Below are 15,899 nucleotides of genomic sequence, written 5' to 3' on the forward strand. Positions count from 1 at the left end.
ACTGCCATTGACGATTTCAATATATGTAGAATTGTTCCCAGGCCTAAATCGTCACTGCCATTGACGATTTCAATATATATAAATATATATATGTGTAGAACTCGGCATCATGGTTGCCGAGTTTAGTTGTTCCAACCACCAAATTAAAATAAATTCTGCATGACTTCAATTCAGTAAAAATATCTTTAAAATTCTGTACACTTTAATGCAATTTATATTTTAGTAAAAATATTCAATAATTATATTTCAGTAAAAATATTCACTTTAATGAATTCTACCTAGCCTAAATTGGCAGTACCAATGCCGATTTGCATTTAATTATTGAATGCCCTAGCCTAAATCGGCAGTGCCAATGCCGATTTCCATTCAATTTTTTTTGACCTAGCCTAAATCGGCATTGGCAATGCCGATTTCAATTTAAATCATTCATGAACTCGGCACCTTGGATGCCGAGTTTGCTCATATATACACGTAATTAAATAAATTCTCCAACTCATACACGACTACCAAATTAAATTAAATTTAATGCCATTAATATTTGTAACCAATTTTATTTTTACAAAGAATCAACTCTGCAAAGAATCAACTCTGCAAAGATTTATAGTACATTCAACGAATCTCTGCAAGAAGCAAAGAATCTCTGCAAAGATGTGTAGTAGATTCAAGAAAAGAATCTCTGCAATGATGTGCACTAGATGTAAACCAACAACAAAAGAATCTCTGCAAAGATGTGTAGTCATTCAACTCCTACACACTAAAATCTTCTACACACTCCCACATTTATTTTAAAGTCCCTTGCACATTGGACAGTGACGTTATAGTTTCTAGTTATATTTGTATCATATAATTATATTTGTAGCATATAATTATATTTATAGTTATAGTATATAGTTATATTTATAATATATAGTTATAGTATTTTTATAGTATACAGTTATAATATATTTATTTAGTATATTTATAGTATAAATTTAAAGTATATTCACTGCACATATTTCATAAAAGAATTTTATATCAATGTAAATACATTACAAAGGTATTGAGTAACAATTAAACTAGTCTTACGAATGTTGCCTAGAACTCTCCCCTAATTCTCTAGATCGCAATGGACATGTCTTCCTGTTATGACCTACTGTTCTACACCATCCACATTTTTTAAGTTGTTCACTTTCAACCTCATCCATCTCATTGTGAATGCGTGAAGTCTTTGGTCTTCCACTTCTTTTCCTACGCATAACAGGATTGGGAATGAATGTCGGACCTGAATAAGGAGGCCAATATTCTTCATTACCAAGTGGTTGAAACTCATATCCATAAACCTTCTGAAGATTATCGAGGCGGTAAATTGTTGAGATAAATTGGCTGCAATCTAAATTCAAAGAAGCGCACGTTGCGATAGCATGAGAGCATGGCAATCGTAATGATTGAAATTCTCCACAGTCACACCAATTCTCAGCAAGTTTTACTGTATACAGCCTCACTTGCCGACCAGCAGACCTAGATACAACTTCAACTTCAGAGACTCCAGTCTCTCGTGAAAAATTACGAACTAGTTGACATGTAGATTTACGTTGATTTTCTTTGATAACCTTTGTCAATTCTTCGCAATATACATGTCCTGCCATAACCATGTTAGAGGCTTCATTTCGATGTTCATTGAACCATTCGTTAAGCCTATAATATGTTGCTCTAACAAGTGCAGTGATAGGAAGAGCTCTTGATCCTTTCAAAACACCGTTAATGCATTCAGCAAGATTGGTAGTCATGTGGCCATATCGTCTCCCTCCATCATATGCCTGACTCCATTTCTCTTTTGGAATCTGGTCCAACCATGCAGCAGCCCTTGAATTTTTTTGACGCAACGAATTCAACATTCGCTCGAACCGTGGTCGCATCAACTCATAACCTAGTAAATAAATACAAACATATTAATATCCATAATATAACAATATTAATAAAATAAAAATATAAATAGGACATACCCATTTCTACAACTTTGTCTTTTAGATCAGAATCACGGAATTCCTTATTGAAATTACTAGCTACATGACGAATACAATAAACTGATTGTGCACTAGACCATCCTGTCAACTCACTTCGCAATGCAGCTAATAAACCTGTCCCCCTATCTGATATGATACACAGGTTTTCTTGTGGGGTAACATAGGTCTTCAGATTGAAAAAAAACCATTCCCAAGCTTCTTTTGTCTCTCCTTCGACAATGGCAAATGCAACTGGAAATACACGTCTATTTCCATCTTGTGAACTTGCTATTAGCAATGTTCCAGTATATTTCCCAGTCAAAAATGTACCATCCACTTGTAGGATTGGTTTACAATAACCAAACCCTTCAATACATGGTTTGAAAGCCCAAAATATTCTATCGAGAATGATTCGACTTGGATCTTCCATGCCATCTACAACTTCGTGATGTGCTTGATATTTTACAATTGTGTCCGGACAAAAATATTGTAGAGCATTCATCCAACGTGGTAACTCATTATAAGATCCTTCCCAATCACCATAAATTTTGGCCATTGCCATTTGTTTTGCAGTCCACGCCTTTCTATACGTGACTGTATAACCAAAACGACTAACCACCCATTTCACTAGTGCCTTAACTGGTATACTCGGATCTGCAGATACCAAATTAACAATAAGGTCTGCAATGAATGACGAATTTAATTTACTATGATCTTGAGAAACTACCATAGACACACAACTATGTGTTCCACTAATTTTTCTAATCTCCCAATAATCGCGTTTAACGTTATAACAAGCGCGAATTCGCCACTCACATCCTGCACCAAAATGTTTACATTTGGCAACGTATCTGTCCGGTCTCGACTCTACAACAATATAATCAAATGAATTTTTTATATGAAATTCTCTAATTGCATTTATTGTGGCTTCTTTAGATTCAAATTGCAAGCCGATAAACAAATCATTATCAACAACATTCGTTAAACCGGTTACGTGCCCAATATCACGACCAGCTTGAGAATTTGTGTTCAAGAAAAATGGTGACGGAGTAGTATATGTAATACTACGAGATGAACTACTACCAAACTGAACCTCTTCCTCATCACTACATATTTCAATCTCCTCTTCATCACTAAAGTCGCTAACGATATCTCTCACAATAGCCATCTACAATAAAAAATTAAAAACATTAAAACATATAAACTTATAGAAATGAAATAAAATGGAGCAACTAAATAATATACTAACCTTTACAATAAAAACTTGCTGGAAGAAAGTGATTAACAAGCTCCTCTGTTTCACAGAATTCAAAGAATGAAGAGAAATTGTTGTGAAGGTGTAATTTACGTAGCAGTTTGTGAAGGTGTAATTTACGTAGCACTAGGCGGTAAATTTATAGACTTTCAAAAACTCCTTCGTGATTGCCGATTTAGGTGAGGATAGATAAAAAAAATAATTACATGTAAAACTCCCCCCATTAGTTAGGGGGGTTAAATTAAAAAAAAATATATATATATATATATGTAAAACTCCCCCCCATTGCGGATTTAGGGGGGAGAAATAAAAAAAAAAAAAATTTCTAAAACTCCGAGTTAGGGGGGTTAAATTAAAAAAAAAAAAAATATAGGTAAAACTCCCCCCATTGCCGATTTAGGGGGGAGTCGAATAAAAAAAATAAATTTATTTGAAATCGGCAACAGGGTTGCCGATTTAGGTGAAATCTACACCTTTTTCGTAATATTTTCAAAAGGTGCACCAAGACCGTAATTTTTCGGTCAAAGTGCACCAACTGAGTAAATTTTCCGTTAAAAGGCGAAGGAATGAATTATTTTATCTTGCTTCCCATTCCTAACTCATGGTAATACTTTTTCCCCCTATTTTAATATTAAAAGTAAGTACTTTGAACTTTCAACGGGAGAGAAGTGAGTGGTGAAATACTGAAATCGAAATCTAACACGAATATGGTTGCGTGGAAGTTTAATTAATTCAAAATCTTGAGATGCTTGGCATCTGCACTTATTCTTTGCACTCTGCACCAATCAATACCCTACCCACACTCCTCTCTAGATCTCACTCTTCATTCCTTATCAAATCTTCCTTTCGAAACCACACCGCAATGGCCAATTCCTCCGCTGCGGTCACTATCAGAAAGCCAATCACCCACGTCATTTTCGACATGGACGGTCTCTTGCTCGGTATATTTATATAATTAATACAATTCAATGGCGTATGATACAGTGTTTGTGTATGAATCTTTATGGCAACAGTGCATAAATAGTAGGGAGTAATGTAATGTTTCTGTGTTGTTGATTTTATGAATTTGATATATAGGTTTGTTTGCTTATTTTGCAGACACTGAGAATTTCTATACACAAGTTCAGGAAATTGTACTTGCTAGATACAATAAAACATTTGATTGGAACCTGAAGGCTAAGATGATGGGAAAGAAAGCAATAGAAGCTGCTAGGGTTTTTGTTCATGAAACTGGAATTAGTGATTCTCTTACTGCTGAGCAGTTTCTAATAGAAAGGGAGGATATGCTACGGGATTTGTTTCCAACAAGTGACCTCATGCCAGGTATACATATATCTGGAATAATGGAGATTGGACACTACTTTTCTAATTAACTTATACATTAGATGACAGAGTTCTGTCTCTATTAACTAATGGGAATTGGATCTGACATTTGAATCATTAGAGGATATTAAACCGCTACAAGAAATTGGTTACATGATGTCATAACTTCGGTGCCGGAATATGTTCCAGCTTCTCTACGAGGAACTTTGTGGCGTCGGAGAAATGACAATGAAGATGAGAACCATAAGATCTCTGCCATAATACTCAAACTCACATAATATCATTCTCTGCTTTTGTTAAGGGTATTTATGTAATTGGAAGTAGTTAGTTGTTAGTTAGTTATGGTGGGAAAGTTAGTTGCTAAGAAGGAACTTGTATAAGTAACTTGTGGTACAAGTTACCAAGCTATCTCAAATTTTCTAAAGAAATTCTTCTTGTAATCTATTCATTCATTCATTCACATTGATTTCTAATAAGTTCAGATTCATTCTTCAAATCTCTACTCCTTATTTCCTTTTCATTTTCGAGTTCGTGATAGAATTCCTAAATCTACAAACAACCATATCAATTGGTATCTAGAGCCAAAAAAATTCCGGGGAAGGTAGCATGGCTAAGGCGACAAGGATGCAGACTGCAGCACGAGAGATGGAGGAAAGGATGGAGAATCGTATTTCCGAGAGGTTAGAGCTGAAATTGGTAGAACTTGCGGGGTCTTTACAAAGAACACCAGGGGAACCAGTAAAGCAATCCATTGAGGAGTTGTGGCAGAAACATGGTGATGAAGAAGGATCTTCTTGGAAGAGTAGATCCAACCAAGGAGATCGGGTGTTCAAACAAGACAAATCTTGTCACTACTCTGGCCATACAAGATTATCAAGAATTGACTTCCCCAAATTCAATGGTGACAACGTGAAGGAGTGGGTGTATCAGTGTGAAACTTTTTTCTTGATTGATGATACACCGGAGGAGATAAAGGTAAAATTGACAATTATGCACTTTGAAGAAAAAGCTTTGAAATGGCACCATGCCTATGTCAAATCTTTATCGAACAATCTGCATGGGTGGAGAGAGTATGTGAAGATATTGATAGAGAGATTTGATGCAGACTTGTGACCCAGTTAATAGAAGGCCTTACAGGTATGCTAAACAAAAGAAGGATATAATTGATAAACTAGTTTAGGAGTTATTGCAATCAGGAGTGATTCAATGTAGTAACAGCCCTTATGCAAGCCCTGTGATTTTGGTAGGCAAGAAGGATGGATCTTGGAGGTTGTGTGTTGATTACAGGAAGCTGAATAAGGGTACTATCAAGGACAGGTTCCCCATTCCCTTGGTGGATGACTTAATGGATGAGTTGTATGGGTCTATTATCTTTTCTAAGATTGACTTAAGAGCAGGGTATCATCAAGTGAGGATGGATCTCACAGACATTCCTAAAACGGCTTTCAGGACACATAGTGGGCATTTTGAGTACTTGGTCATGCCTTTTGGCCTCACAAATGCCCCTGCAACATTTCAGGGCTTAATGAACTCTGTCTTTCAAGAGTTTTTGAGGAAGTTTCTCCTGGTATTCTTTGATGATATCCTCATTTATAGCCAGAACTTGGAGGAGCATTTAGTCCATTTAGAAAAAGTTTTGAATGTAATGAGGAAGAACAACTTGTTTGCCAAACAATCCAAATGTTATTTTAGGGTGCAGAGAGTTGAGTACTTAGGCCATTTCATTTTAGCAGAAGGGGTAGCAACTGATCCCGCTAAGGTTCAAGCTGTACAAGAGTGGCCTATACCTTCATCTATCAAACAGTTAAGAGGATTATTAGGTTTAGCTGGATATTATAGAAGATTTGTAAAGAACTATGGTGTAGTAGCTAGGCCATTGACTGATATGCTTAAGAAGGATGGGTTCAGGTGGTCTGAGGAAGCTAAATCTTCATTCTTTCAGCTAAAACAATTATTATTCCAAGCACCAGTATTGGCCTTACTTGACTTTGCTCAAGAGTTTGTGATTGAGGTGGATGCTTCAGGCTATAGAATTGGAGCTGTTCTAATGCAACAACACCATCCAATTGCTTTCATCAGCAGGGTGTTGAATCAAAAACAGAGAGCATTATCAACTTATGAGAAGGAGTTAGTAGTAGTGGTGTTTGCAGTACAAAAGTGGAGACACTACCTCTTGAACATGCATTTTCTCATCAGAACAGATCACAGAAGCCTGAAATATATGTTGGACCAGAGACTTACCACTGCATTTCAACAGAAATGGTTGGTCAAATTGATGGAATTCGATTTTTCCATAGAATTCAAGCAAGGTAGAGACAATGTAGCTGTTGATGCATTGTCTAGACGGGAAGAAGTAGAGTGTTTGGCTTTGGTGGTTCATAATCTACAGTCTGATATTATGGATAGGATCAAGACTACTTGGTCTTATGATCCAGGCCTTGTTAGGATCATAACTTAGTTGCAATCAGACCCAAGTTTGCACAAACATCACACTTGGCTCAGGGGTGAATTGAGAAGAAATGGGAGGATAGTAGTGGGGCAAGACTCTACTCTTAGACATGAATTGTTAAGTGATCTCACAATTTGGCAGCAGAAGGGCACTCTGGTAGAAATGCTACTACTAAAAGAATCAAGGCAGTGCTACATTGGAAGGGAATGAATAAAGACATCAAACAATTCATCCAACAATGTTCAGAATGCCAGAGATGCAAGTATGACACTGCTGCTTCCCTAGGTTTGTTGCAGCCCCTACCAATTCCTGGTCATGTATGGCAACATATCACTATGGACTTCATTGAAGGACTTAACTCTCAAGGTAAGCAAGTTATATTTGTGGTAGTTGATAGACTTAGCAAGGTTGTTCATTTCATGAACTTGGCACATCCTTACACTGCTAGGACTGTGGCTCAATCTTACATGGACAATGTCTTCAAGTTACATGGTTTTCCCAATTCCATCACTAGTGACAGAGATCCAATCTTTACAAATCAATTTTGGAAGGAATTAATGACATTCCAAGGAGTTCAACTCAATTTACCTACTGCTTACCATCCTCAAACAGATGGACAATCAGAGGTAGTGAATAGATGCCTTGAAACTTATTTGAGGTGTATGTGTACTGACTCTCCTCACCATTGATCTAAGTGGTTGCCTCTAACCGAATGGTGGTATAATACTACCTACCATATTTCCATCAAAGCCACATCATATGAGATAGTCTATGGACAGCCACCCCCTGCATATCTTCCCTACCTACCTAGTGAATCTAAGGTGCAGTTGGTGGATAGGAGTTTGGCAAAAAGAGAGGAGATGCTTAAGATGCTCAAGTTCCATCTAATGAGGGCTCAAAACAGGATGAAACAGGTAGCTGACAAGCATAGGAGTGATAGACAATTCCTTGTAGGGGATCTGATCTATGTGAAGCTTCACTCTCATAGACAAATTTCTATGGCTGCAAGGGGAAATGAGAAGTTGCCACCAAAATACTTTGGTCCATTTTCAATATTGAGCAAGGTGGGATCAATTGCTTATCGAATACAGCTTCCAAGCCAATCCAAAGTGCATGATGTCTTTCATGTGTCTCAATTGAAGAAACATGTTGGTCAAGTTCCTATTTCTTCATCCATGCCTACTAAAGTTGATGAAGTCACTGATCCTAAGGAGTCAGAAGCAATATTGGACAGGATGATTGTGAAGAGGGGAGCAAAAGTTGTCACCAAGGTTTGGTTCAATGGAAGCACCAACTTCCCGAAGATGCTACTTGGGAGTTCTATTTCGATTTGTGTAAAAAGTTTTCTAGTTTCCATTCTTGAGGTCAAGAAATGTTCTATGGGGAGGGCTATGTTAAGGGCATTTATGTAATTGGAAGTAGTTAGTTAGTTTTGGTGGGAAAGTTAGTTGCTAAGAAGGAACTTGTATAAGTAACTTGTGGTACAAGTTACCAAGCTATCTCAAATTTTCTAAAGAAATTCTTCTTGTAATCTTTTCATTCATTCATTCACATTGATTTCTAATAAGAAGTTCAGATTCATTCTTCAAATCTCTACTCCTTATTTCCTTTTCATTTTCGAGTTCATGATAGAATTCCTAAATCTACAAACAACCATATCAGCTTTCTCCGGCAAAGTCAAAGGAACTTATATGTTTACAACTGCTGCCCCTTAAACTAAGAAAATAAGTGCAGTAATTAAATCACTAATAAATATCAAATAATCTAGGATAACAGAGTATTTTCTTTATGATACTTGGACCAGCATACTCAGCAGAAAGGCTTAATCTGTAACTTTGTGACTGATAGTTAATATTTTGAAGTGTTAGCACTTGTATAGAATAGTCTGCATTGTATATATAATGTCTGGTACATTTAGCTTGTCAAACTGAAAAGGCTTGGTAGCTATATAAATGCTTTCATATACAAATTCGTGTCATATTGCACTACTATCTTGTTTATATGTTGATGTCTTTGTGACCTATTTTCTCCCATCATAGGTGCTAGCCGGTTAATCAGGCATCTACATGCAAAGGGAGTTCCATTTGGCTTGGCAACTGGGTACATTCCATATATCTTTTACTACTACTACTACTAATGCTAATGTTTCTTTTTTGGGTATATTACCCTATTATTTTTCCGTTAAAAGAAGACATCTATTTCATGTCATACATCTTTTGAAGGATTTTTTATGCAAATTTGTTTTGACGTTTGACTATCTGCTCTACAGTTCACACAGGCGACATTTTGAGTTGAAAACTCAAAGACATGGTGAAATCTTTTCTTTAATGCATCATGTTGTTCTTGGTGATGACCCTGATGTTAAACAAGGCAAACCATCACCAGACATTTTTCTCGCAGCAGCCAACAGATTTGAGGTATTCCAATTTATGATTATCATTCAGTTGATGGTGAAATTGGCTGCAAAAGAATTGCATAGTGTTTTTTCTTTTCCTGCTTTGAATTTGGGCTGGGTTCATAGTATTTAATGTTTTATTTCCATCACTGTGAAGTTTAGTTAATGGTGAAATTGATGGTCAACAGGGTGGACGGGTAGATCCTAGTAACATTCTTGTTTTTGAAGATGCGCCCTCAGGAGTTCTTGCAGCTAAAAATGCTGGGATGTAAGTGGATTGAGGCATTGGATGAATTTTTCTTCATTTTTTAACATAACAGATTTTGTTTTGTATAACATGTGCGAATGTTTATTAGAACTGGTAGGTAATGTTACTGCTAGAAGTATCAGTTTCATATATTGAGCTATTAATTGTGTGGTATATAGTTATGCCAACCATCTCTATCAGCAATGTATATCACTGATCTGGGTTTGATTAAATGTTTACTTTCTGCACTCAAACTGGTTCGCCATGTAGACAACTATGACATATTGCATCTTTGTAATATTTATACGTTCACTAGGTTCTTTCCCTTCTCCTTCCTTATTTTGTATACGCAATACATGACTCTGTTTATATAACATGTTTATTACTCTGCTGAATTATGTCAGAAGTTGGGTAACAGATTCTATTGTCCTGCATGTTATTATATTGAGCTATTAATTATGTGGTATATAGTTATGCCAACCATCTCTATCAGCAATGTATATCACTGATCTGGGTTTGATTAAATGTTTACTTTCTGCACTCAAACTGGTTCGCCATGTAGACAACTATGACATATTGCATCTTTGTAATATTTATACGTTCACTAGGTTCTTTCCCTTCTCCTTCCTTATTTTGTATACGCAATACATGACTCTGTTTATATAACATGTTTATTACTCTGCTGAATTATGTCAGAAGTTGGGTAACAGATTCTATTGTCCTGCATGTTATTATATTGAGCTATTAATTATGTGGTATATAGTTATGCCAACCATCTCTATCAGCAATGTATATCACTGATCTGGGTTTGATTAAATGTTTACTTTCTGCACTCAAACTGGTTCGCCATGTAGACAACTATGACATATTGCATCTTTGTAATATTTATACGTTCACTAGGTTCTTTCCCTTCTCCTTCCTTATTTTGTATACGCAATACATGACTCTGTTTATATAACATGTTTATTACTCTGCTGAATTATGTCAGAAGTTGGGTAACAGATTCTATTGTCCTGCATGTTATTGTCATGGCTAAGTAATAGTGTCCTGTGACCTGTCTTAAACTCTGAAATGCTTACCTACAAACAATAATTTTTCCCATTCAAGGTTCAATTTTTAGAATACTCTTTTACACTATAGTTTACTGATGGCTAAAGGATTAGAGATTGCCAGACAAGGCACTGTTAAGGCTAATTCTTAAGTTGGTAGCGACTGAACTTTTCTAACAATCCATGGCGGGCAATAATTGTTGTTGGGGTGCCAGGAAATGAACATTATTTTGAAAGAGTTCAGTGCTCAAACTCTATAGCTAACTTCAAATGGACACAACTATTTATCTGGTTTTGATGTCAGCCGTTAGGATAGCATGGCTTTTACTGCACTCATACACTGTTCTTAGCTACTCATTATTTAAAGCCTGAATCAATTGCATGTTATTTTGATTAAACATGTATACATTATGCAATTGGAAGTAGAATTTTCATTTTCATGTTAATATTTTTTGTTACATGTCATGCAGGTCTGTTGTTATGGTTCCTGATCCAAGGCTGGACAAATCTTTTCATGATGCAGCAGACCAAGTTTTGAAGTCACTATTGGATTTCAACCCTAGTGAATGGGGTTTACCTCCGTTTGAAGATAATGGAAGCTGAAATTTGGTCTCCATTACTGTCGTATGATTTTGAGTGCAGATGGAGAAGGCTGCACATCTCTTGTCCTGCTAAATCGATGAGTAATGAGTCTGTTGCATAGAATGCCATTTACATTGTTTGAACTTCATATCTTGTTCTTGGTAATAATTTAACAACAATCAATATTGGCTTGAGACCATAGTCACTTAGTTTGTGGTTCTCTTTAGGTTGTCTTTGGTAATTAGTATGGGTACATTGCCCTGTCAAATATCTGTACGTTAAGGCTATACTTAGTTGATACATCCAGTATGTTCTTTATACCCACTACTGTGTTGATAGACATTCGTGTATGTTAACCCTGATTCCTATTTATTGATATTGAGCTTATAATTTTTACATGTTATAAATTTTCAACATGATATGTTATTTGAGAGACTCATATTAAGGAGAATCATGTCAGTGAGAATGCTTACCTGCTCACCTCCAAAACAATTGTTAGCTCAAAATATCACAGAATTCATGGTTTGATTGAAAATAAGATAAAACTCCCTAAGAATACCTTGTTCCTCGACATTCAGTTATTATTGCATCAATGGTTCTTAATATTTGTTGATAATAACTCGCTCTTAGATAAAATGAAGTGCTACTGAGATCTTTGAAAACATAAAGTAAAATATAACTTGGGACATACCATAGTTTTAACTATTTCTTTGTTGTTAACACAGGTATTGTCACCGTAGATGAAATTGAGTTCCCTTGCATAAGACATGACAGTGTGGACTTGGTTGTGGCCTAATCATATTTATTCAAAATATGAAATTTTGAACTTATTGAAATTGAGTTCCCTTGCATAAGTGCTAAACATATTTTCTGTCATTGAACTTTTGAAGATATTATATTCTGCTTCTAGTTGTTCCTTATTAAAATTAAGCTGCTATGAGATGAGTGTACTACCCATTGTTGAACAAAGATCATTTACACTGATTGTGTATAGCACTATAGCTTCACGTTTTCAAAAAGTAATATTAAAAGATATTTTAATATTGAAGACGAAAATATTGATAATGCATGGATAATACACTGATTATGTATAAAATTTTACACCAATAGTACATAGAAATTATCCTCTTACTAAAAGAATTTGTGAATAAGTATCCGATAGCCTTGTATGACTCTTTGTTAATGATAATACAACTGCAGATTCTCTAATAACATCAATAAATTCACCATCATCAATAAAGGGAAGTTAGTCATAACTTTTAGGATCTTCACTCAACTTAATAGTATTCTTAGAAAAACTCACCAGCACTTGGGTGAACATAAAACAATCTACCTATCTATTCTTTTGTGGCTCCCAAATTGGAGGGTTAATTTTGAAGACAATCTTCCAAATTTAAACAATCTACCACCAAAGAGATATTGACTTAATAGCGTAAAGTTCCACTAAATCCTCACGTATCGAATTAGGTTAAAGATAATATATTCAATTACTCAGAGCGACGTTTATTGGAAGGGTAATCATGCACCGAGAAAAGAACAGTTCCTTAAGTTTAGGAATTCTTTTTGTTATACAAAAAAAACAATCTACCAATTTGTTTCATTTTGAGGCCCCTAAACTATATTTAAATGAGTCGCTATAGGCCCATTGGGACATGAATCCCTAGTTTCCACTTCAAACTCACGCGTTGCGTTTCATCGTTCCCCCTTCTACAGTATTCAACAATGGCTGTAAGTATCTTCCTCTAGCATTTCGTCACTTCATTATTCATCTTCTTTATATTCAATTGATTTTACCCGACGTTATTGCATAGAGTTTTCGAAACTAGTGCCGCAATTTTGTGCTTGATCATTGTGTATAGAAGTTCACACATTGTAACTAAAATATTCATTTTTCACTAATTTATGTTTTTTCGTGATGTTTTTCAGACTATACCAGTAAATCCGAAGCCTTTCCTGAACAATTTGACTGGGAAGCATGTTATTGTTAAACTAAAGTGGGGAATGGAGTATAAGGGTATGATCTAACTTTTCCACTGTTACTTATGTCACAGTTAAAACTTCAGTATTTATTCATTAGTTCAAAAATTACTGCATTGATTTTAATTATGTGTTTTTTGTACAGGTTATCTTGTTTCAGTTGATTCCTACATGAATTTGCAGGTGAATTTCTAAATTAACTATTGTTTACGCCAATGTGTAATCATTTTTGTTTGGGGCTCTTGGCATAGTTGCTAACATTAATTTGTAATATTTCTGAATCTCTCTGTAGCTGGCTAACACTGAAGAGTACATTGAGGGACAATTTACTGGTAATTTGGGAGAGATTTTAATCAGGTAACTTCTCTATAAACTTATTTTTTCTGGTAGCTTCATTTGTCTTGATTAAGGTTATAAAAAGTTTGGATATGGTTTTCACTATTTTTTGAACTTGAAGTCATCATTGATCTAGGTTTTGTTTTTCCAGCATGTAAAATCTCTCTTACACTATGCTTTGTGGTTTGTTTTTTTAAATCAGGGTGGTAGTTATATTGAACAAAATGGTCTCATACTTGGGTTATATTGCCCAAAACTATTTCTTCACTTCTTTCTCCTTTTTCAATTTTATGCTTCAATAGTATAATACTTAGTTATATTAAGTACCATAGTGGTCAAAAGGTGCAGTCAGGTCTGTTTTTTTTTGTCAAACATTACAGAGTTTAAGCAAGATGTGCTATGGATTTGTTTGACCATTATATTATTAGCAACGCTGATTCATGACTTTACTATTATCATTGTCTTGTATTTGTACCTTAAGAAGGCATGTGAAGTTGATGGAAAGTTATGGTTGAGACTGTGTTTATTGGAGTTAATGAGATAGTTGAGGAAAAGAAAGAGCATGCCAGATTGTAAATAAACTTGTTATAAAAAAAACTAGTGAAGTTATGGTGTTTTCCTCTTTCTATTTCAGAACGGTGAAAATGTTAAACTAGAAAGGAAACATACATTTATGTGGTATTTCTTAAACAGGATAACTAACTCTTGTTTCATTGTTTGTATTTCCAGATGTAATAATGTTCTCTACCTTAGGGGGGTACCAGAGGATGAAGAAATTGAAGATGCTCCAGAAGATTAGAATGATTAAGCTGCTAATTTCCATGACATAAACAGAACTCCATTATTTACTGTTTTTTTGTCTTCTTTTTGCATTTATGTGTAGAGATTTGGATCAATGTTGCACTCACTTGCAAATAGGGTGCCTAAGTTCAAGTTGTTCACATCCCTTCAGGTGTTATTGTTGCGTAAATCTGATGCCTTTTAATGTCTCAAATAGAGTAGCAATGTGCCCCGCAGCTTGTGAACCTTCTCAAATTAACAACTCAGTTGGAAATTTGAGTTGTTTTTTTCAGGTGACTAACAATTTTATAGGATAATCCAGTATGGCACCTCAATTCATTATATTCAGTGAATGTATCATTCATGGATGTGCATAGCCTCTTGGGAGAAAAACTTTTTACACCTGTTCACCCAAAGAGTGTAATATATATGCACTGATACACAGTCAGTGTATCATCTACTATTTATTTGTATTACTTTTCTTGTAAGTCAATGGTCAATGAAAATGAATGATGGATGTTATAATGATAGTGTAAAAAATTTACATTGTAAGTATATACATCTTTTTTTCTTCACATAAACAACTTTTGCATCTTTTTTCATTTCCAAAATGCTTTTACTCCAAAAATCACAAATCATTGATGCCCCACTCTTTCTATATACTTGACTTATTCTTTTTGGAATAACTTAAATCCTTGTATACCGAAGAAAAAACTTAAATATTTGTTGGCCTGCTTTTTTTTTTTTTTGTTATCAATTAATTTTGAGATAAATTTTTAATATGACATCAAAACTAGAGCCTAAATTTTCTCCCTTATAGACTGGTCCAACAGCAGACTTCTGTGTAGGGGTATGTGTTGAACTAAGCCATACATTAACTAATTTATTGTCCCAAGAATGATTTAAATATCCATTAGATGAAATATCCATCGGATGAAGGCCCACAATTTTGGGTGGCGTAAACACACTGGTATGTTCATTCAAGTGGTGCATTATTAATTTCAATAATGTTGGTTGGTGAGCTTGTTGTTGCAACTTCTACATCTTTCGATTGTGATCACTGGTTTGCCAACCATTTATATATGAAAGTTAATTCCCCCCTCATTTTCAACCTCCACACATCCTCACTCCACTGCAAATAGTTTTGACACCTTGATGAGATTCATGTTGTATAATCATGCATATAATGGTATATAAGAGTATAAATCAACCTCCAGCCATATGAATCACCTCACTCAACCTCCACTCAAAATATAATTTCAAATTTCATAAATGTTAATGATTTAGTTATCAGCAAAATATGTAGGTTTCTGTCAAAAAAAATATAGAAGTTGCCAGCATTTATGAAATTTTGAAGAAATATGGTTATGTGTAGAGTAAAATATCAAAATAAGGAATGATTCTAAATTAGCCTTTCAAGCGAAATGGTTATCAAACAAGTTTTGAAAGTTGATCCTTAGGAGGACATAATTAGTGTCCATTTGAATCTATAGTGACCATTTTAATTTTTCCAGAGACTTATTT

General features: G+C 35.1%; 3 protein-coding genes across 3 annotated transcripts; 2 read left to right on the top strand and 1 right to left on the bottom strand.

Moving 5' to 3' along the window:
* Nucleotides 1,062-3,150, bottom strand: LOC109360782. Its single transcript, XM_019605946.1, has 3 exons — nt 2,970-3,150; nt 1,983-2,849; nt 1,062-1,906 (listed from the first exon to the last, which is right to left on the bottom strand). The coding sequence occupies exons 1-3, from the start codon at nt 3,148-3,150 to the stop codon at nt 1,062-1,064; spliced, it is 1,893 nt and encodes a 630-aa protein (XP_019461491.1).
* Nucleotides 3,889-11,620, top strand: LOC109355589 ((DL)-glycerol-3-phosphatase 2-like). The gene is made up of 6 exons (XM_019598824.1): nt 3,889-4,178; nt 4,336-4,560; nt 9,049-9,109; nt 9,279-9,426; nt 9,593-9,672; nt 11,171-11,620. The coding sequence occupies exons 1-6, from the start codon at nt 3,983-3,985 to the stop codon at nt 11,301-11,303; spliced, it is 843 nt and encodes a 280-aa protein (XP_019454369.1). The 5' UTR covers nt 3,889-3,982; the 3' UTR covers nt 11,304-11,620.
* Nucleotides 12,949-14,721, top strand: LOC109355598 (probable small nuclear ribonucleoprotein F). Its single transcript, XM_019598836.1, has 5 exons — nt 12,949-13,010; nt 13,209-13,296; nt 13,405-13,442; nt 13,552-13,616; nt 14,325-14,721. Exons 1-5 carry the CDS (start codon nt 13,005-13,007, stop codon nt 14,392-14,394), a joined length of 267 nt encoding a protein of 88 aa, XP_019454381.1. The 5' UTR covers nt 12,949-13,004; the 3' UTR covers nt 14,395-14,721.

Source organism: Lupinus angustifolius, chromosome LG01, assembly GCF_001865875.1.
Source record: "Lupinus angustifolius cultivar Tanjil chromosome LG01, LupAngTanjil_v1.0, whole genome shotgun sequence".
NCBI classification, from domain to species: domain Eukaryota; kingdom Viridiplantae; phylum Streptophyta; class Magnoliopsida; order Fabales; family Fabaceae; genus Lupinus; species Lupinus angustifolius.

Bases quoted from the DNA above. Each gene is read 5' to 3' on its own strand.
- LOC109360782 (XM_019605946.1), bottom strand. From the start codon at position 3,150: ATGGCTATTGTGAGAGATATCGTTAGCGACTTTAGTGATGAAGAGGAG. The intron at 2,850-2,969 runs GTTTAACGAATG...ATATTGTTGTAG, and splicing joins TGATATTGGGCACGTAACCG to AGTCGAGACCGGACAGATAC. The intron at 1,907-1,982 runs GTATGTCCTATT...TTTATTTACTAG, and splicing joins AGACAAAGTTGTAGAAATGG to GTTATGAGTTGATGCGACCA.
- LOC109355589 (XM_019598824.1), top strand. From the start codon at position 3,983: ATGCTTGGCATCTGCACTTATTCTTTGCACTCTGCACCAATCAATACC. The intron at 4,179-4,335 runs GTATATTTATAT...CTTATTTTGCAG, and splicing joins CATGGACGGTCTCTTGCTCG to ACACTGAGAATTTCTATACA. The intron at 9,110-9,278 runs GTACATTCCATA...TCTGCTCTACAG, and splicing joins CCATTTGGCTTGGCAACTGG to TTCACACAGGCGACATTTTG.
- LOC109355598 (XM_019598836.1), top strand. The intron at 13,443-13,551 runs GTGAATTTCTAA...ATCTCTCTGTAG, and splicing joins ATTCCTACATGAATTTGCAG to CTGGCTAACACTGAAGAGTA. The intron at 13,617-14,324 runs GTAACTTCTCTA...TTGTATTTCCAG, and splicing joins TTGGGAGAGATTTTAATCAG to ATGTAATAATGTTCTCTACC.